This window comes from Haliaeetus leucocephalus, unplaced genomic scaffold (assembly GCF_000737465.1).
Source record: "Haliaeetus leucocephalus isolate CR32 unplaced genomic scaffold, Haliaeetus_leucocephalus-4.0 Scaffold848, whole genome shotgun sequence".
NCBI lineage: Eukaryota > Metazoa > Chordata > Aves > Accipitriformes > Accipitridae > Haliaeetus > Haliaeetus leucocephalus.
The window spans coordinates 16,531,184-16,554,164 of NW_010973284.1; the positions used below are offsets into that span (position 1 = coordinate 16,531,184).

Sequence of the window (22,981 nt, forward strand, 5' to 3'; positions counted from 1 at the left end):
GAAATTTATATTAAATAGCTATACAATGAAAAATGGCATACATTATACCAAATGTGCATTCTAAGGAAAAAAAAAAAAAAGTTGTTTAACTGCACTATAGAAAAGCCATCCTTATTTTTAACCTGATTCTGAACTTATAAGCTCATCTGTTTATAATAATTTCCCAAAATATTTAATATATCTTAAGGAAAACTCTATCATTAAAGATAAGGATGATCAAAACAATTCCAAAATATAGGTTTCCCATCCATAAACAGGTATATGTATTAAATCTTACACAGTGTGTTTTTTAAACACAAGTGTTATCTGTTGTGTTACTAAGTTTTAACATCTTACTTGGCTCCAAGCTGATGTGTTTTTCTTTAAACCTGGTCTCCTTTGCCATAGGAATTTACAGTCCTGTTTGTAAATATAGAAGCTTGTTTGTCAACATTAAAAAGTGCTAATAAAAATACCTTGTGCTTAAACAGTGCTTTTTAATTAATGGTTCTCTAGTCACTTTATAAAAATCTTTGCAATTCACAACACCAGTCAGCAACTATTATCTAACAAATTTTGAAAATTAACAGAAAAATAAATGCACAACCATACCTCCTTGCCACAGCATAAGAACAAAAAACCCCCTTGTTTTTAGTTTCTAAACTTAAAGAGCATCAAATTCTGAAGATGAATACTTTAGTAAAAACGCCATTTCTGTGAATCGCATACAACAATAGCAAAATAAAAAAAACCAAAACAGCAACAAGACTTATGAAGAGCAGCATTTGCAATTCTTCTAGAGGCCACTCTAATTGTTCTTCCTTAAGGGTTAGTAGCCTCCTTTTCAACCAAAGTCTCATAGTCAAAATGATCTTGTAAGAAGTACACTAACTCCAATACTTCAGCTGACCTAACTATTTTCATCCATTACAGCTTTTATTTTCACTTCAATGAGTTCTTCTACTCGAGCTAGAACACTTTCTATTAAATCAAATGTGAAGAGGGCCGAGTGTAAAACCTGAAATGACAAAAGAAATTAGTTTTTTTTTGTTGTTTTTTTTTTTTTACCCACTGTACATGTATGTTTGTCTCCAGATTGAAAAGAAAATTTCAATACTTCTGAACAACTTTGAAGGAAATGCAAACTCACCTGAAGCTGCATTTCAGTAGTCATAGCAGGCATCTTTTCCCCACTAACAGTTACAGAACAAACTGTGTTAGAACTGTGTGCCTCTGTAGAAGAAAATAACCAACCAGAGATCAGGCTGCTGTTTCACATAACTTTTGGAATGAAAAGAGTATTTAATGTATTAGCATTTCTAGACAGTAACTGTTAAAAAAACATAAACGTAGGGACTGACCAAACACAGGACAGAAAGTGCTGAACCTTAAGAGGAAGACAGTTTGAGCTGGATGCTATCTCTAAGCTTTCTATAACACATATGACTATATTACTAAACAGGCAATATTTGCAACTCAGAACAATTTTATATAGCTAAAATGTTCCTTAAAAGGAAAAAAAAAAGTTATTAAATCTGGTCTTTTTTTGACACATTTTTAATATTTCCACATCCAGAGAGATAGTAGGAGGTTCTTTAGCTTGACTTAATGAATCCAGACATGAAATACTTATTTTATTAAGAAAAGGCTGCAGGCTTCTCTGTTCCAGGCAGATTACTTGCAGCAGGCAAAACTACAAGGACAAGTCTGAAAATTAAGGGGAAAACCTCTTACATTCAGACTACATATTTGAAATTCAGCATAATGCTTACAAAGACTATACACTGGGGAAAAAGGCTAAACCATTTACTGTTTCGAGTTAGATGTTCTCTCCCAAACACAAATCTCTTTATGCTTTGTCAAAGGCTAGAGAAACGTAGGAGGGACTTAAAGAAAAAGCTGCTGGATTAATTGTATAGGATTCCCTTTAGAAAGATATACACAGGTTGCCTTCAGAAAATTCCCCTTCTCTGCCTCATACTTACATAGTTTACAACAACAGAAGAGGATAAGACTAGTGGCAAAAAGCTGTACTGACATTTTTGGTAGCAGAAGCAAGTTTCTTGGGCTGTCTTAATTATAATGGAGACCACAAAGGAACAAAAGATCTGACATACACAGGGATCACCTAAAGCAGCTACAGCTCTTATGCCCTGTGGAATTTGTCTGCTTAACCCAGAGCAGAATCTGATTCTTTGTATCAGATTAAAAAAAAATAATAAAAGAAAATCCAGAATGTAATCCTTCAGTCTTTAAGAGAGCACCTATTTGCTGTGTGAATTATTTCTTCTCTTGTTAACCTCCCCACACATAGTATGAAACCTAATGGCTATAGATTCAGAGATACTTAGATGCTCCTGTCTAACCTTAAAATCAAAAGTATAAATGCAGAACAAGCTTTGAAGGTCTTCATGTGACATTTCTATCAGGTTTCCATAAGGTTTAAAAATGTGATGAGAGATAAACAAGTTGAGATTTTTCTGACCAATTATTAAAATTACTAATATCAAATATAGCAACTACTTAATTATTATTTGAAATTTGGAATAGTGTCAATAGTTAAATAAAACACGGTCTATATAGCACTCACCAATTCTTTGCTTCCAAAGGATTTCCAAATTTTCTAAATATGAACAAAGCTAAGAAAAAAAGAGAACAACTAACCTCTTCTGTTTTCTTTCTTATTCTTTATTTCTGCTTCGTAGTGTGCTTTTGACATATTGAGTCCTACATGCAGTGGTTTTAAAAAATTCTGCTCAATCTTGGCAAGTGTGGTCCATACACCAGTCTATTCAAACAGAACAGAGAAGGTTACAAATTAGTTTGAATGAAGCATTGCAATACTAAGTTTTTGAGCACAAGTTTTCGGAGTAGTCTTTATAACATACACTTCTGTGCTGGGAGAAAAAAAAAAAAAAAGTAGATTCATGTATTTAGGCATGAATAGCATCATGATGGATATTTAAGCTCCTCTCCCTCTCTCTTATATTATTTGTCAAAAACTGGAGGATGAAGTAGTCAAAAAAAATAAAGGGGACACACACAACAAACTTAGTATGTAGGCTGATAACTACAGCAATGGAAACACAAATTTTCAACTTGTTCTTGTAAGCAAAGCTGAAAGGATCTTGGGATGTTGGAGGTGGGTACTAGCCACTTTCTCAGGCTAGAATCTCTACAGTGAGTGAACAGCAGTTGTAGATTCCTCTAAGATAATTTAGCAGCAAAACAGCACAAATATTTAAATTCATGTTTCTGAATTAACACTGTATTGTGATGCCAAATGAAAACTCTGATGAATGTCATGCTCCCCAAATATATAAGGGTTTTGTCTATATTGCATTCAGTTTAAAAAGCACTGTAGGAATGTTACTGGCTATGCTGCTATCCCATCCTTAGGCACATTAGCCAAAGTGACCATGAACTTCTCCCCAGTTTGGCATGGGTGCAAGGAGTTTACAATAATGACACTCAGGAAGAGTATCAGGACAACATATCAGGAAGAGATACAAGGAAAAGATGCTCAAAAGCCAGGCTGTTCAAGGTTATACAGCACAAGAGGAAAACTTCTCTGCCTTGGCACCTTATAAGCTTGTAGTTACAAAACTGCTGTAGAAGGAAACAAATACAAAGCAGTCTTTGTGTCTTTAGATATAGGAGCCATTTATATGACTCCCTTCTTCAGGCAGTATCCTCAAAGGGCAGATTAAGGATGATAAAAATAAGAATTCTCAATGTTAAATAGTATTGTTGATTACAGTGGAAAATTCACCAAATTTTAATGTTAAATGATACAAAGTTAACTAGTTAAATAAGAAGAATGGTAATTACTTCCACCAGAATGGGGTTAAAAATGAAGAAATAACTTTACAGAAAAATAGTGATTTTTAAACTCGATTTATGAAAGTGCTTGTTACACAGCAATCAAAACATCTGCACTGACCTGACAGGAGGCATTTTATTTCTGCCCCACTTGCACTATTATGAAGGGAGACAGGGAGGAAGTAAAAAAGAACTGCCGGGCTTAAATTTAAGGGAAAACTTCAGAAGTGATGCTATTTTCTCCTCAAACTGTAGGGACAGTCTTTATGCCAGGTACTAGACAGTACTATTACGGCAATTGTGTGCTACTACGTATAAATTTTTAATAACGATAAAAGCGGAATTCTCTCTTTTCTTAGAGCTATGCATTTACATGAAACTGAGCGGACCATAATGAGCACTTAAATAGTAATAACTCCTTAAATCTGAGAAACAGATATAGTCTATCAATACTAATTACATAAATAGTAAATTAGAAATGCACCAAATGAAAGCTATTTTTGCTATTCATTTTCATTATGGTTTTGGTAATCAGTGCAAGCTATATTATTATTATTCTACCTAGACTAATAACATAATTAGGCATTTATAAAACTTGTATTCATAGATCTTAAAGTGCTCTAAAAGTAGATCAGAATTTTTCCTGTATTTTGGAAAACAGAAAATTATGTGCTGAAATCCATTACTCCAAATCATAAAATCAAGGAACTGGAGGAGACCAACAAAAACCTTATGATACTTACCTGCTAGAAGAAGGTTAGAATATTAATCTGACCATGATATTGCTTATTCAAGTGAAGAAAGGCTTTATGGTACTTTAAAACTGAAAAGCAATTTTTCTTTAAATTGTCACTAATTTAAACAAGTATTTTAAAGCAAAAATCAAAACATTTAGTACTAAGGAGATAGATGATACTTGTTCGCTACATGATATAGTGGATAAAAAGCTCCTGAGTCACATAAATTAGAGGAATGGTGGAACATAATGATTTTCAAGAGTCAACAGAAGTTGCATTTACTATTAGAATAAGTAGCCATTTGGTAGGGGAATGTAACTGGAAAACTAAACACAAATAATTCCACCAGCTCTTCAATGCTGTAGCGACACAATTCAAGTCAGAGCACCTACAAATCAGCTGTTAGAATATGGAATCCATGTATCGATCCAGCTGTGAAATTCAAACAAGTTTCCCCTTGAGTATCCAGCAACACATTTCCATCAACTGCAGGTGGACAGGACTGACTGTACACAAAACCAGCAGATCCATCATAATATAATACATCGAATAGCCATACAGCAGCTGAATAACAAATAAAGCTTTGCACTGATCTACCAGTAACAAACATGTCAGACAGAAAAGAGCTAAACAAAACAGAGAAGAAAGAGGTGGGGATTACAACTAAAGCTATAAAATCCTGCTTTAAACTGAGGCAGCATAATATTATATGGGTAAAATAAGGGCAGTTTCAATTTTTTAAATATACTGCAAAGTTTAAATATGCAGAGTATTTCTGAAATATCTACATTCAAACATCCACACACACAGGAGAATGGAGTTGAAGAGGTTTACCTGTAATAAAAACATAGGTAAAAACTGCAGTGGTGAGCAGTTTAGGCTGGCAAATTACCTTTGTATAAAACATTCTAGGCTGTTTCCAGTAAAGCAACGTAGCAGAAAATTGGATGGGTCTGGCCATTCCTTTCGTTACTTCAGCAGATGGATCTTGCAGACAAGAATTTTTTTGATGCTAATACCTAGAGAAGCTTTTAACGTGTACCTATCATGCACCTGCACAGCAGCTGTAAATATATTGTTTTGCACAGCTAAAAACTATTTAAATATGATTAAATACTTTCTGAGAAATCCTAATACTAACAACTTTTAGCATATTGCACAAAAAGTATTTTGCCTAAAGATGAATAAAATGGATCTCTTGAACTGCAAAGGTTTGTATTATTATTATTATAAAGAAATCCACCTGGAGGCTTAAGGGGTACCAGCAAATAAATAAGCAAGAGTAACAAATATTTTTTCTCATGGGAATATTTGATAGAGATGTGACTTTATGGTGACATACTGTAAAATTATGGACCACAGTTCATCAGGCAGAGTAAAAGGATTAGCTTTTTTACAGTAACAGTTAAGCATGAATGCAATCAAATCTCATCAGAATAAAATAACACATCGTGTATCTCCTAACATAGTTAATAAAAGCATCACTTCTGGATTATTGACCATTGCAAAGAAAAATGCAAAAACCATGATCAAGGATAACAGTGCTCACGTGAATCCAGCTCTCCCCTCAGCTAATCAATCATTTTCAAATCAATTAGTACTTACTTGATTATCACTTTCACAATCCTTAATGACTAAGTATCTCAGTAGATTTAGTGACGCCATAATCCTGTGAATTAAAAATGTACTATTTATCACTTAGAGTGCAGATTTATATCACAGGGATAATAATTTAAATTGCCCATTAGCCAGACATCCTAAAAATACCCATTTGTACAAAATGCAACCACCCATCTGTTGAGCAATATAGCTTAGTCTAGAGCACGAGTGTGCAAACATCCATGTTACAACAGTTGACACTTTGCAATTAAAACTGTCAGCAGATTGGAGTAGGCTGGTGATTGTGAGGGAAAGTTCTCTGAAGAGATGGAACCTTATTACAGAATTTGTAACACACATCACTGGTGATCCAAAGCTGATTTGAAACTAGTGTGACAGTTTTCTTTATTACTGTATTGAATTTTTACTTTTGAGTGCTTTTTAAAATACACTTTTTTGCTTTTGTTTTACCATACATCTTAGCAGAAACTATTTATTGCTTTTTCCTGATAAACAGTACAATTACAGATCATATATCTGGGTTTTTAAGTAGTTATGTGTCCATCTGGACACTATCACTCTACTGATTTACAAGCCCAACGATTACTTGTTACATACGAAAAGACTAGTCCTATACAGGAGATTTTCAGAGACATTTCAGTTATTTTCATATTACTCAATACACGTATTTGCTGTTCAGGTAGCTTTCTATTCCCACTCACGACATACTCGATTCCCAGCAGCAATCTGTGAAACAGTCTCAAAAAGGCTGTGTGCTATAAGTTGTTATCTGATAATTATTATTGTTGTATTCCCCTGTATCACCTAAGACAACATACCACATTTCTTTTGTTCCTCCAATTGCTTCTGCAGAAAGCTGACAAACCATATATTCCTGAATAAATAATGCTTTACCAATTAGTTCTATAATTTGACATCTAAGGCCTTATATCCTCAGGGAATGGAGGAGGAATTCCTTTCTTATTGTTAAAATCAATGTAAAAGCATTGTGACATTCTTCTATACAGAATTAGTTGAAAAGATGGTTGAAATAAGTGATCATTTCCATTCCTAGTTCCAAAAATTTAAAATACATTGATGTTGTCACCTCATTAATTACATGAAAGCATACCCCCTTATCTGTAGTAAGATAGTTTGAAGTCTTCCTAACTGCAATTACAACTCACCTATCTGAGTTTTGCAGAAGATCTGTCTCAGCACCTTCTGGAAGCAAAAGCACTAAATCTAGAAGGGAGATCAGGTGATGTCCTGTAAACCAAATGTTGTCACATGCCCTCTGAAAAAAATGATATAAAAAGTTTAGCTGAGTACAAATTTAAATCTTAAAGGTATCTTAAATAAATCTTAAATAATTTAACGATAGTTTTGGGAAAACAGAAAAGAAAAAAAATGAAACACTGGAAGCAATATTTTCTAATTACTACATATGATTGAAGTATACAAACTAGTCTTTTCATAATCCTCCCTACTTTATCTCTCCATGCCAAGCTTTCTTTTCAACTTAATCAGAATAAATTCTCCACCTCTTCAGAATACCACCATCAATATAGTTAATATTTGTTTACATAAACTTTAGTAAACTGTAGTAAGCACTCTCTTTTTTTTTTTTTTATATGGAGGTATGAAGCAATTAGCTATCTTTACCAGAGACTCTATTCATTTCATAATAGCAGCGTCACAATTTTTTTTTTTTTTTTAAAGATGATCAGGTGGTTTAAGTTTTCTTTGCATATTTCTAAACCTAGAAATGGACTGGAAGGAAAACTGATATTAGATAAGGAAATAAGAAGTGTAACTGTCTGTTAAGTCAGATCAGATGATGGACCTGGAAAGATTAAGACTACCTGGGCACAAAAACTAAGATGAAATAAATTGATAGCAATAGGAAATTGTTATCATTATGTTTATAATAGAATTCTTTGCATTAAACCGAGAATATTAAAATCCATGACAAAATCTTAAAATTATTTGTCTTTTTGACAGCCAGGGAACTCTACACAGAAGTAATGTGTTAAGAGAATTCTGAAGCTGCATAGTCAAAAAAATTAATTAGTAAGGGAATTTCAGAATATAGTTTCACCTATTCAATTTTAATGCAAGCCCCTTTTGGAACAGTTTTCATATTACCATCTTCTCCACCCCTGCTGATTCAATATACAGGACAGGCTACGATCTAATAAATAGTATGTTTTCTAACATAATTATGCTAGCATAAAATATGCTATATTGTTTACTATATTGTCCTAATTGACGAAAGGCAGTATCCTTGAGAATCAAATTTTGTTTGGAAAAGGCCCTAAGCAGTTAAAAAAAAAAAAAAGAGAGAGAGAGAAAAAGTTAATCATTTATTTTCAATTAATTTTTCCAACTTCCTGGTATAAATGATTATAAAATATGGTATTTAAATGGCTTTGATCTAGCTCAACCCTTTCTGATGAATTTAATGTTTGTGAAGCACTCATAGTATAAAGCTGACTGTCATCATAACATAATGCTGACTGTCATCAACTGGGGTTGTTTAGTCTGGAGAAAGGGACGCTGAGGGGAGACCTTATCGCTCTCTACAACTTCCTGAAAGGAGACTGTAGTGAGGTGGGTACTGGTCTCTTCTATCAAGTAACTAGTGATGTTAGGACGAGAGGTAATGGCCTCAAGTTGTGCCAGGGGAGGTTTAGATTGGGTATTAGGAAAAATTTCTTTACTGAAAGGGTTGTCAGGCATTGCAACAGGCTGTCCAGGGAAGTGGTGGAGTCACCATCCCTGGAGGTCTTTAAAAGACGCATAGATGTGGCACTTCAGGACATGGGTTAGTGGGCATGCTGGTGTTGGGTTGACAGTTGGAGTCAATGATCTTAAATGTCTTTTCCAACCTAGACAATTCTATGATCATAAAAACCAAGAAAAAATTAATAAGTCTGTCTGAACTGGAACATTTGAATTATATTCAAGAAATGAGGACTGTGAGGATAAAACAAAATACTGAATAGTTCTTCTTTAATAAAGTAGCAGGTATTTTCAAGCACAGAAAAGGTAATAATAACTTCTTAGAAAAATAGAGTAAAATTTTGCAATTAATACAATTGTAAAATTATAATGTAAAAATACATATGCAGAAAAAAGACAAATTAATATTTTTAATTGTACAACTTCCCAATCTTAGGTTTTGTTTCAAAGTGGATTTTTTTAATGCATCACTCGAAGCTTAAGCTGTACACATTTTCTCAACATAATACTCATAGAATTTTTAGATGGTAACTTGTTTCTTAGTGGTAATAGCCTCACCATTAACGAGAAGTGAATCTGATCTTTTATATTTTTAATAATGTATCCTTCCACACCAGCATGGTTGCTTGTCTTCAGTAAACACCTTCAAACAAACAAAAAAAAGATATTATCTCTTCAAAGCTGCCTATATAGATAGCTCAAAACTTAGATGACATTATGGCCTTATTCACTAAGGGGGAGTTTTACCACAGAAAAATAAGATGACTGTGTAACCTTTAGACACTAGCTTAGGTAAGACAGCTGATTTTATGTGACACAATTGAAATTAATTATTTATCCAAAAATTAACATAGTAAAATTAATGTGGTTTACCAGATAGAAACTCTGACAGAAATCATTGTCTACACAATTAAGCTGCAATAAGGCTGATATTACACAATCTACAGTAATTTGGATGCATACCTGAATAATGTATATTTTCCCTCTGTGTCAAATTTGTCTATGAACAACTGCAAAATATGTAAACTCTTCTTTCTCTAAAGAAAAAAAAAAACATGTTATCAGATTAATTCTAATTAAATAAATTCAGCACTTAACTGATTCTGTAGGTCGCATTACATACCAGATGCTCTATGGGACAAAGGGTCATAACTTGCACCAAATCCTGCAGTTGGACAAAGAAAACATAATTTCTAATTGCATACAGATTATTACATTACATTAGTCTGACTAAAATCTACTCAAGACGTTAAAAAAACCAAACCAAAACAAAAAAACCCACAGACTACAAAACCATGCTTATGCGAATATTCTCATCAGAGAAATTCACATTAGCTTCAGTGGTTGAAATCCCAAGGTTGATATACAAAAGCATCATCTTTCAGCTAAGATCAATGCCCACCTGCTTCAGTGGCCTGTACATACACTAAGTGTATTTTAACTGTCACTGAAACTTCATGCTGTAGCGGGTAGAAAAGACAATCAATTCTGTACAGCAAGGCACTGAAAGTTTCAATTTAACAACACAAGTGTATAAAGGTTCAGTAGTATGTCCTCTCTCTAACACCTAGAAGACAGCTAGATATTATTTAAAATCAAACTTTAAAGACATCTGTGTTGCTTCTTATTACCTGAGGTACATTAATAAAATCTCTGAGTTCTAAATACCGATGGAGAAGGCTATTATCTTCCATTCTCAATAAACAGCTCTCAAACAGATCCTGCAGGTGGGGGACAAAAAAAAAAAAAAAGCTGCCAACATTTTGCACATATATAAAACATTAATCTATATGCCTAACATTTCATGGCTAAAATCACCTTCACTATAAATGCCCATTCAGATATCCAAAGTTCCTAGGAGATATGAATGTAAGTGATGATGGTAATTTAAACATTTATGCATGTGTGTAAAGTTCAATAAATATAAGTGTTTGTAAGACTGAAGAATACCTAATTAAGCCTCAAAATATTTCTGAAACTGTTACCTGAACTATCATTTGCACCTTTCTTAGAAAGGGAAACTAAAGTTTTACCATTACTTAAATTGGAAAAAATAAACATTCTAACATTGAAAATTTCATCAAAAGAAAACTTACAAGTCCTTTAGATAACATAGATTCTTCTGTTCTAGAAAAAAAAGAAACATTATCAAATTTAAGTTGTTGATTAAAAAGACACTGTTGATATTTCAGAAGAAACACTAGAACAGAGATCAAAAAGAACTTGTCCCTCAATAATTTTCATTCTATTTTCTAAATATAGTATCTTTGTTATTCCTCTCAAAGGTTTTTAGGATAAGCTGGCTTATGGAAAAGTTGAAAATTAGACTCCTCTCTTCAGGGCCAAAAATTACTTTTTTTTGCCCTCAATAGAAGCAGCATCTCGTATCTCACAGGTATCAAGACGTGGATTAACAAAGAAAATGAAACTTTTTCCAGATGATTCCATTTGCATAGTTCTGCAAGCCTAAGAAAAACAGAGCAGATCCTAAACTGAAGAGACCAGGAAGCCTTGTTTAAATTTTACCAGGAAACGGTAAGCAGTCATAATGGGAAACTTCCCTTCTATAGCAGTGCTAAAGTTATTTGGTCAACACTGCTGCTTATGGAAGGTGAAATAACCACAATATATAGAAAAGCCTGACCTTTAATCAGATTACGTATTGTATCAGAATACATTCAAATAAATACTATCATGATAGTCTTCTCTAGTAGTAAACTAATTATTACAGAATTACAAGTAAATACACAATCTAATTATTCTGCATGCGTTTAAAAGATCTTAATTTTGCATTTTCAGAATAAAGTTTCTAAAAATGGTATCACAATACAAGCTGAAAACAGTAAATAAATGTTTTAGACAACTTTTCATACTTCCTAGTAAAAGAAATCATCTTGTTGTGGAACTTGCCATTTTAACTCTCAGGTTTAAAAACCTCCTCTGAACTTATCTGGTATATTCAAAAGTTGATTCTATGAAATACTACAAAAGATCACACCCACTATCTAGAACTCCAAATGCCATAAACCCTACCTTTTCAGTAGCACTTCAATATGTGTCATATTGCATTGCAGAAGGTATGATGGACTAAAAGAAAAAAATTAGGTTTACATTAAACTGCATAAGCCATATACATTTGCACATAGTTAATATATTTTACAGGATTCATCTTTTTTTTAAAAATTATAAAAATATCTTTATAAAATTAGTAATTTTGAAATAGACACAAAATATTAAGTCAAATTGCTCTTAAGAACTGTTACGTGGAAACTGTCTATAAATGCAACTGAAAATTTAATACATGTTAATTTTCAGCATGTGACTAATTCTACCCGTTTCTTTAAAAAGACAGCTCATCTAAAATTAAACCATAATAGAGTAATCTGCAGGACTGGAGTATGTTCTTATGTATATAATATAAGCTACACAAAATATAAATACATAAAGGTTGACATAAAACAAATACTAGTGAAATACAGTTTTCATTCATAACTATTGACAAATAAGAAGTTTTCTTCTGCTCAGAAAGAATCTTCAAAGTACAGACTTAGGATAAACGAGGAAGAATAGTTCTTACCTAAATACCATTGGAAAGCAATCAATACCAAAATGCTGAACAAACATCAGATATGACAGACATGCCAAAGAATCTGCAGAATTCTTTCGCTCTATGTCCGCAAACTCTTGATTCTTCCAGTGTGGACTTATGCTCTTATGATGTAAAAACACCAGTGGTATTAATTCTCTTATATCCCACAAAATATCCTAAAAAAAAAAAAAAAAGAAAAAAAAAAGATAGATTTCCTATAGTTGCCTTTAAAAGGCCTGTACACCCATTAAGTTTCAAAGCTTTAACTGTATTTACAGTATACTCTTATATAGCATAAATTAATATAACTATTTTGTGAGTATTCATGATATATACACATACACAAAAAAGACCCTGCAGGAAAAATAACTACTGTTAGAAGAACGTTACTAAGATAGCAAAGTCAAGCACTCAAAAGTTAGCAAAAGAGGAAATCACCCTGCAAACCCCTAGTTTGGCTCCCTTATCCACAATGCTATGAATAATGACAGCTTCATGATCACATTATGCCACAGGACCCCTGTGTTTTTCAGATCACAGAATGATCAGTATTTTGTTTTCTGCTCACTCAATACGCAACATAATGTTTATCTGCTGAAGGCAAGCCCCGCTTTGAAGTTAGAATCACTCTGTATGACCCTTCTTTCCAGTGCACAACACAATGACACCCGAGAACTTCACAAATACTACGGTGTGTGTCCCCGCCATTCACATGAATTAGGAGGTAGTGTAGCTCCTATTGTACATACTATGAAGAAACAGTGAGATCAAGGTTAACTCCCTATTCTGGGGTCGTCCAAACTGAACATGCACAATCTCACATTTTGGAAAGCTAGGATTACACAAGATGTCATATAGTCAGAGCATGACTTTACTGACCTTAGCTGCAGCTCTCATTACCCAATTCCACAAACAGCAGAAGTGAATTTCTTGAGAAAATCAAGAAAATGTAGTTCACAATTAGCATAAAAAACATGGTTTCAGACTGTGCCCAACAGGAAAGGCAGAATAAAAAGCCAGTTTTTCAGAGCACCCTTCAACTATCTTAACCATGAGATCATCTTCTGGTAATCCCTGCCTCCTTAACTGCACACCCTGAAAGTTGTGCAATAAATGAAGTAAAGGTCTCAGAGACAAGATTCTTTTATTGCACAACTCCTGATTGACCCCTATACCAGTTCCATCCTGTGCTGAGACATGCTGTGGAAAAAAATGGATGTAATCATGATAGAAAACCTAATTATTGTTGAAAAACAACCAAAAGTTTTGTTCTGCTAACTGCTTAGTGTGTTTTACTTTACAATCTTAACATTTGGATGTAGAATTCTGTGTGCAAAAATGCTTAGATTTTTAAACACAAATTGGAGAAGAGCTGCATCACATGGCAACTTCCAGACTTCCTCTGTATGCATGCACATTTGCACACATATAATACATTTACACGTACTTTCCTCACCCCAGATGGCTCCAAGTCTTCCTTTTGAAACTCATCAAGTCTTAGTGTGCCATTCCCTCCCCAAAAATGACACCTTGACCCAGTCCCTCTGCTCTTTTAGGACTAATTCCTCCACTACATCATATAAAAAGCTGTCTGTCTTCTAACTGCCTAGTTCATCGTTCACAGCCATTTCAGCCATCTTCCTCCAATAGCTGGATTTCATCAGCCAGCTTCACCCCAACTCTACCTTCTCAGTAACTTCCATTTCCCTCTTACATAGTTCCAGACATTCTTTGACTTTTGTCTTTCTGTATTTGACTTGTGAATTTTTCTCCTCTAACCAGGGATAATAAGGTAGAACAAAGTCCAAAGCTCAAACTTAACTCTTCTTTCATACAGTCAACATTAACATGAGAAACAAGTGTATCCATAGTTAAGAAAATTTACAGAAAAGAACTGTAATGGCCAGTTATCAAAAGTAGAATTGTATTTTTGTTAAAGGTAAATATTAATAACCAGTTAATAGTCATTTAATGCTTAGTTCTCCTATACTTCTAAAAAGGTCAGCTTCTTTTATAAGAGTTGAAGACATTAGATGCAATCCTGATAAAAATGAGCTGTGACTGTCTATTCAGTGTTATCCAACTAGTGGCCTGTTGGCTATCCTGAGGGAAGACTCCGTTTACTACTAACAATATTTTCCACTCTTATATTTCATTACAAGATTTACCAGCCTGCTTCTGAATAAACTGTTATAAAATAATCCAGCACCTGGCTGTCCAAAAGGTTCCTTCATTTCAACAGCCCAACACAAATCATTGTATAACCATGCATTTGAAAATTAGAGGCAACTGCTATTTACAAATACTTTAAATTTGGTGCACTGGGTTTGGCTGGCATGGAGTTGATTTTCTTCATGGCAGCCCATATGTTGCTGTGTTTTAGATTTGTGACCAAAACAGCATTGATAATGCCAGTGCTTCAGCTATTGCTGAACAGTGCTTGCACAGCATCAAGGCCTTCTGTTTCTTACCCTGCCCCTCAGCAAGCCAGCAGAGGGCGGGTGAGAAGCTGGGAGGGAACACAGCTGGGACAGCCGACCCAAGCCGATGAAATTGATATTCCATACCATATAACATCATGTTCAGCAACAAACTGGAGGTGGGCAGAGGGAGGATGAAGCAGTATTTTTCAGATTAACTGCTGTTCAGAGACTAGCTAGGCATCAGTCTGCTGGTAGGAGGTGATGAGTGACTGCTGTTGCATCACTTGGGGTTTTTTCCTTCACTTACTAAATTGTCTTTTTCTCTACCCATGAGTTTTCCTTGCTTTTGCTTTTCAGATTCTCTTCCCCATTCTGCTAGGGGGGGCTAAGTGAGTGACTGGGTGGGAGCTTAGCTGCCAGGTGGGGTCAAGCCATTACATCTGGATATGTGCAGGACAGGAAATACTCTTTACCACATTCAAAACATGAACAAAGCACAGCTCTACTTTCTGTAATTTTATTAATCACACTTGGTCCTATTTCTGAAAACATACACGTATTAGGTGCAGTCCATGCACAGATTGGAACACACATCTCCTTATAAGGCTTGGTTTTGCTGCAAATTTAAATAAAATTATCTATACCCACAATAATCTTGCTCTAATAAAACACAGCTTCTACGTAAAACATTCAAAACCAGGGTAAAAGCATTGGTAGCATGGAGTGGACATGTTCCCACTGAATTTCCAGCTATAGCATCAGCAGCAGTCAAGCATCAATTTATATTCTTTAATAGTCGGCTGGCACTGCATTAGGCATGTAGATCTTACCTTGACATAATACTGCAGCAAAGACAATCCTTTAGATATTCTAGTAAATTCACACATCACCAAGAAAAAGAAGCAGTTAGAGCAAAGTAACAGCTACTGATTCAGACAGCAGTCCAAACTGGTTTATCAAGGAGCAAAACTGTGTCTGCAAGATTCGTAATTTCCAGAGATGGGACCTGGAACTGTTCTAGACCTTTATCTACCTGCATTATCTTACAAAGCCCAGGAAGTCATCCCACTAATCAATAAAGGAAGCAAAATGAGCTCTAGAATGAATTATAGGTAATTCTGAACTAGACCACTGGTTTTGCAAACACTGTAATTAATTTTGACTGCACTTACTATAATTTCAGTTGCAAAATGCCGAAAGGGATGCTCTTCAATGCCTTCAAGTTGTTCAAGCTGAGCTGTCAATAATGGGTATTTCAGGCATTTCATACAGCTGAAATAAAAATGGGATGAAACTAAATCACCAATATGGTCACAAATACAGACTCTAATAGTGTCACTGATAACCAAGAATAAAGTCTATACTCGTATTAGCTGCTGCTATTCCTGATATTCCAGGGAGAATAAAAAAAAGACCATCTCCTGTAGAATCATTCCTTAACTTCACTTCCACAATATGATTATCCTCACTGTTGTAATTGGAGAAGGAACAGAAGAATATCAAATCAGCTTCACAGCACAGAGATCAAGATTTCTTTACCATTTCCCTGTACTAAAAAAAATAAATTATTTTTACCTTTTTTCTCTCACTCCATAAATATGTAAGGCATATTTAGGTTTCTTTTTTCTTTTTTGAAATACCACATTAGTTAATATAAGTTGGCAGCATTCTAAAACACCAAGATGATTTATTTACTGCCTATGTAATAAAAGCCTACAGTTCGTTTTGTTAAGTTACATGAATATATTACACTGACATAAAATGCTCACAATTTTAATAATTCTTCTTTCAGCTCCATGTCATTGTATTCTGATGACTTTTCCATGTTTTTAATAACTTCATTCACAAAAGGTTTAGTAAAGTCCACCACTGCATTACAACATTGACAGAGACCAAGTTTGTCTTCCTGTATTTGTTGTTTTGTATAAGGTACAGGTAAGGGAGTAAGCTGATTCATAATCATAGCCAAAGATAAACCCAATGAGTAGGCCTTCTTGTTCTGAAGTTTCAAAAGCACTGGGGGAAAGAAAAAAAAAAAAAAGGAAAAAAAAGAGAGAAAGAACATTTTGAGACATTAAGTTATTACTTACTCAGTAGAGAAAAATGTGAAGAAAACCAATGTGACTACATAAGAAAGCCTTTAGTTTCAGAGAAGGGGAGGGACCAATACCTGAAATCACATGAGCAAATCCAGCAAGACTAAATGTCATCAGCTAGTTTAATATGCTGTAGTTAAGATGACCATATATTTGAGAATGACAAATATTAAAGCAGTCATGCATTTCAACACATTCTTCCTTTCTCTGTAGCACCATGGTTGAGTACTGAAAAAAAATCTTTCTAAAAGTAGTCTAAGTGAGGTAATACTCATTTATCTGACCTGGAGAATTCACCTATTGTTTGACTCCTTCTACACTTGGCAAAATCAGAGACCATGGCCCAACTTTTCTGCTGGGATCTGACTCTACCTGAAGCAGCTCAGAACTGTTCCATACCCCATGGCAGAACCAACAGAGGGGCTCCCAGACTGAGGAAGCAGCACAAGTGGCTCTCCACTTAAACTGCACTCAGTGCAGGCTAACTGCAGATTGGCTATCCAAAAAAACACATACTTCTAATTACCAAAATGCTTCTCTTGTTAAATTCTAACATAACACATCTCAGAGACTGATACAATCAGACTTAAACTTGATAGACAACAGTTGATTTCATCTCGCATATCAAAACAGAAACTACTACTTGTTACCTACTTAGTGGGTGTCCAAAACCAACATTTTTAGTTTTTATATGTAAGCCAAAAGAATGCTTCCCCCTCACCAATCAAATGTTTCAACCTGCTTCAATCTGAAGTAAATGTTTTATACTATGAAAATATGGAATTGTATGTTTTAAAAGTTAAATAATGAAGAATTTCACAAATCCATGTAATTCTCTATAACAACAGTATGAATTGTTTACATCTCTAACTATACTGTCACAGGACCACATTCTCTCGTAAATGATGAAAAATAGCTGAGTATTGCTTTTTCACCTGATGCTATTAATCCCATCTACAATCTTTTTCTAACAGGCCAATATAAGCATGAAAGTTATACCTTATGTTATTTTGCAGAATGTAATAGACTGTAAAGCCTGTCAAGACAGATGTATTCTGAAGCTATTCCAGCAAAGGCTAAACTAAATTGATAAATAAATGAGAAAATAATTTAATTCAGAAATCACATGAGAAACTGAATCTTACCTGTCTGCAAAGGCTGAAGCAATAACATGACAGTTTGGCATGCTTGCTCTCCAGACGCCTGCTCAATCTGCTCAAGTAAACCCAAAAAAAGTTCCTTCGGATTGCATAGCTGCCAGAGAGGAACAATGCATATTTTTTAATAACCATGGTCATAAGCTAAAAAACTCTTCACAAGCAAACTTCAATACAGAAGTTCCTGAACGTCAAGAAAGCAGATCTGAACATCCAAGACAATCTTTAAGAAAACAAATATGAAACAGTAAGTACTTCCCTATAATTAATGTCTTCTGTAGAGTGTATATGTGTGTACACTTCTATATAAGCTGAAAAAATATAACAATAAACAACAACACTAAACTTGATTTCTATGGTCTATAAAAACCTCACAGTACCTTAGCAAAGTAATCCTTAGGAGTAGAAAGAAAAACTTCAGTGCGAATTTAATTCGAGCTATAGAGTTTACAAGTTGTTTTTTAAGTACATGAATGAAAGGGAACTAGCTGTCTACAGATTAAGACTTTTCCCCTACTACTCCATCAGAATCATCAGGTAATCATTGTCACACTGTATCTGCAGTAGACAAGAGGCAGTATTGTTGTGGCTGCTCTGACTGCAGCAGCTGGCTATCAAAAATTTCATGAGTTCTATCTGCCTTTTTCTTCTGTGTAATGCTGTCTCTTTGTTTTGCCCAGTTACTAATTCCACAAAATTTATAAGAGGTCAGTTATCTCTGAGAACATTAAGCCTGTGTCTACTTCAGATGAAATGGGCTCATGAGTTTAAAAGTTACAGGAAATGGACAGAAGAACCCAGAAGTATTCATGACTTGGTTTTCTTTGGAAATCAGGGAAAATTAGGACCTCTCCCTTCCCTACAATTATTGTATTATAAGCATATATTAAAAAAAAAAAAAATACCTGTGCCAACTGATCTAGTATCTTCAGGCAGTGTTCTCGCTTATCATCTTCCTGTTTATACATGAAAATACATCTAACAAGAGGAGAGATGAGATTCCAACCCATATTCTTGATGATAACCTAAAAAACAGATTTTCAGAGAATAAACCAAAACTGGACATCTTCTAAACCCAGGAAGATTGTATATACAAAGGCGAAAAAAGACAACAGGTCCATGTCCTGGTTGTAACCAACACCACAATGATATAATTGAAAATTTAACAACTATTACCATAAAGTTCTGTATTTGATATTCATTGTATTCTCTCCCCATACCTATAAACACAGCTGCATACATTGCATAGTTATCTTCAATGGATTAATTCTAACATGTCAATATCTTTTTCTAAGAATTTATATGACAATACATTTAAAACAGGACTGAGTAGAGGAGTTTTGCTGAAAGAAAGAATGCTTAGACAAATTATGTTTAACCTGAGGGGATCAAGATCTTCAGTTGTTACTCCAAACTCACAAAATTCAAAACCAGACTGTGAACCCCATGTAACATTGCCAAAACATTCCACCCTTCACTTTCTTTCTGAACTTCCTATTTATCTGTGTACAATTTAGTATATACTCCCAGATCCCCAAAGCGCCTACAGATGTTAGCATCTCTTACATTAGCATCAGCTTAGTTGGCTTTTACAGTTTTGGCCAATATTATTATATCCATCTGTGGTGGGTTGAGCCCAGACAGCAACTAAGTACCCACCAGCTGCTTGCTCGCTCTCCTCTCCCAGTGGGATGGGAGAAAGAGAAGAGCAAAACAGAGTAACTCATGGGTCAAAATAAGGAAAATTTAATAAGTGAAGGACAAAAGAGAGCAGGGGGTGGGGGAGGGAATGACACAAACCAACTCCCACTGGCAGACCAATGTCCAACCAGTCTCCAAGCAACAACTAGTTTGGAATGGGTCCCCGTCCCCATCTCCATCTGTTTTGATTGCTGAGTATGACGTTATATGCTATGGTACCTCTCTTTCATCAGTTCAGGTCAGCTGTCCCAGCTGTGTTCCCTCCCAACTTCCCTGCTTACTGAGGAGGCTGAGGGAGAAACGGAGAAGGCCTTGACACTGTACAAGCACTGATCAGCAATAGCTGAAACACTGGCATATTACCAACACTGTTTTAGTCAGCAATCTGAAACACAGCACCATATAGGCTGCCATGAAGAAAATCAACTCCATGCCAGCCAGACCCAGTCCCCCCATCTGAAATCCTGTCCTGCGAAAGAGGGACACTGTCACTTTCTCTTAATTATGCTTTTGTCTTCTCTTTTCTCTTTGCTTAACTCACTGAAAAACAGTTATTAATGGTTTTGTTAAGATTACCATGACTTGGTTTCTGTGTGCTACCTGAAGTTACACAAGTACATGCACTTTACACAGAGCAACTTATTAACTGTTCATATGCACAGCCTTGCTCCACAGTGAAAGCAGCTTTCCCTTTTTAATAAGCAGTTTTATCTATTTAACAGTGTTAGCACACAACTAATACATAGTGCAAATTTAAACTCACCTTATTTTTCTCATTTTGAATTACTTCTAATAACTGAGCTGCATACCCATCTTCTAAGCATTTCTGACCTGCAACCTGAAACAGACTAAAATCTTCTCCTTTGAAATCACCTTCTTCCAGAATTTGCTAGAAAGAAAATATGCATGTTTAACTCCATACTTACAAAAGGCAAATAAGAAAATCCAAACTTCCATTTCAAAATTAAACGTAGTGTCATTGTAACTTACCTCTTCTTACATACATTTTTCACATATTAAAAAAGCTACCAAGAGCTACTACAGAAGACAGAGCAGTATTTCAATAGCACTTTCTAAGTCTAGACTACAGCACACTGTTTGGAAGATACATTTTCTACAACAACCTGCTAGGGTTTTGTTCCTTCAGACAGGTACTGTTCAGTACCAGAACACTTCATTCTCCATAAAGCAGAAGTTATCAAGCATCTTGGGATAAGCACCACAGAGAATTCAATGAAAGATGAAGGCTGAACTTAGCTGCCCAATGAAGAGTTCTGCTAACAACTAACTGTCTTGTGTTTCGGGGTCATTTTGGTTTTAATTATAATATATGAAGAGAAACGCACACTACTTACACTTGTTACTTTTATGGAAAGAAAACTACTTACACATCTTTGTATTATTGCTTGAAGTTCATCAACTGCCATTATAGTTTGACTTTGTTCTGGCATTGAAAACTATTATAAATTAAAGAGTGCAGTATTAAAACACATGAAGTAAAAACAAAGATAGAAAAATAAACACACTATCCAAAAAAACCGCCAATAGAGGAATGAGAACAACCTAAACAGACAGATATTATGAAGACCACATGATAAAAAACCAGGAAAAATGCATTTTTAAAAAGCGTACACTGTATTATTCTACTCCCCATATTTGCAAGAAGCAGTATTACAGACAAGAAACAACCTGCATTTTATGTATAAGGAAGCAATTTTTCAAGTAGTATCAAGGTCATCTTAAGAAGTTAGGAGGCCTCAGCTACTGCTTGGGTACATACATTGAAAACTGCAGCAAATACAGAGTAAGTCTGGATTCCTTGCGTACCAAGTGCAGATGCCCATGATATACTACATTTTCTGTGACTATTCTCACCAGAGGAGCTCCTGCTCAGCCTTGACTGGAGCATTCTAACCTGATGCCTGGGATGTGCACAGCTGATCCAACTACCATGCCAGTTTATATCAACAGTCCAATCAAGATTACATATGCACTATCATTTATTTCATTCTAGTGTCTAGGTTAGGCTAGTTCAGTGGCCTTTTACCTCTAGATACTTTAGCAAGAAAGTTTTAAATTATAAACAAGTTAAACATTTGACTAATGTTAAGCACATACAAAGTTTTACACAGTCAGGATCAGGACCATGAATTACAAATAAAGTCAAGCTTGGTTATCCCATGTGATATATCAGAGCAGCAGTCATAACCTTTAGTTTTAAGTAATGCCATGTACCTAAACCTGGTTATATGATCACTATAAGAGTCAATTACCTCTACACCTGGATAATTAGCTAACTATTCATCAAAAGACCCAAGTTCCATATTTATACAGACATCTCAATGTAACATCCTCAATCATTCCTCTTGTGTTTGACCTCAGCTACAGCACACAACATCTCGATAACTAAGCTACCTGGATGTTTACAAAAAACAGGCAACTCACAGAAGCTTAAAAAGCATCTGTGTTATGAATTTTATTATTCAAAGAATAAACAACTCACTTTCTATTCTCAACGGCCTATTTTAATATTTTCACGTCACTGCAATCTATCAATGTATCCAGCCTGTCATTTTAATTTGGTTGTTATCATACACTTTATTACCACACGTTGTATTATTTGAGCTCTTCATTTTACAGGATGTTAGTAATCCTCCCAAAACAGTTTAAATACACTTTTGAACGCTAACATTCTCGCATTTTCAGCCCTCAGTAACTTTACAATGTACTTACAGCCTTGAAACATGTCCTGAGCTGTTCCAGGGATTTACCAGCTGAGCTCGCAGACGATCTCGGGCCTTAATACTTAATCCAGTTTCTAATTAAATATTTTCAGAGGTTTCAGCGGCAGGTGGGCAGCGTCTGAATCATGTGAAACTTTCTACTATTAACACTCACCAAACTGCCTCCTCTCTAACAAACATCTACCTCAGCCCCTTCCCTAGGCGGGGTACAACACGCAAGCCAGTACGAAGAGGCTGCCAACACAAGCCCTCAACGCACGGCTGAATTAAAAAAAACCCACAGGCCACCCCACACCCCGCCTCACCTCAGCGGGCCGTCAGTAGAGCCGCTCCCCCGCCGCAGCCCCGACCGGCCGTACCCCTCCGTGCCCGCCGCTCCACACGACCGC

General features: G+C 35.2%; 1 protein-coding gene across 5 annotated transcripts; it reads right to left on the reverse strand.

Moving 5' to 3' along the window:
* Positions 1-79: 79 nt before the first annotated feature.
* Positions 80-22,967, reverse strand: GLMN (glomulin, FKBP associated protein). 5 transcript variants are annotated; one of them, XM_010582629.1, is made up of 19 exons: positions 22,898-22,967; positions 21,237-21,305; positions 20,612-20,737; positions 19,053-19,172; positions 18,136-18,244; positions 16,664-16,910; positions 16,067-16,166; positions 12,460-12,647; positions 11,916-11,969; positions 10,979-11,009; positions 10,514-10,603; positions 10,006-10,047; positions 9,846-9,919; positions 9,441-9,525; positions 7,325-7,434; positions 6,144-6,207; positions 2,644-2,767; positions 1,130-1,212; positions 80-997 (listed from the first exon to the last, which is right to left on the reverse strand). In XM_010582629.1, exons 2-19 carry the CDS (start codon positions 21,297-21,299, stop codon positions 890-892), a joined length of 1,818 nt encoding a protein of 605 aa, XP_010580931.1. In that variant the 5' UTR covers positions 21,300-21,305; positions 22,898-22,967; the 3' UTR covers positions 80-889. The 5 variants fall into 5 exon arrangements, 4 of the variants coding, with proteins under 4 accessions (XP_010580931.1, XP_010580933.1, XP_010580932.1 ...); XM_010582630.1 differs by lacking the exon at positions 10,006-10,047 and having other exon boundaries at positions 85-997; XM_010582631.1 differs by lacking the exons at positions 20,612-20,737; positions 21,237-21,305 and having other exon boundaries at positions 82-997; positions 22,898-22,948.
* Positions 22,968-22,981: the final 14 nt, after the last annotated feature.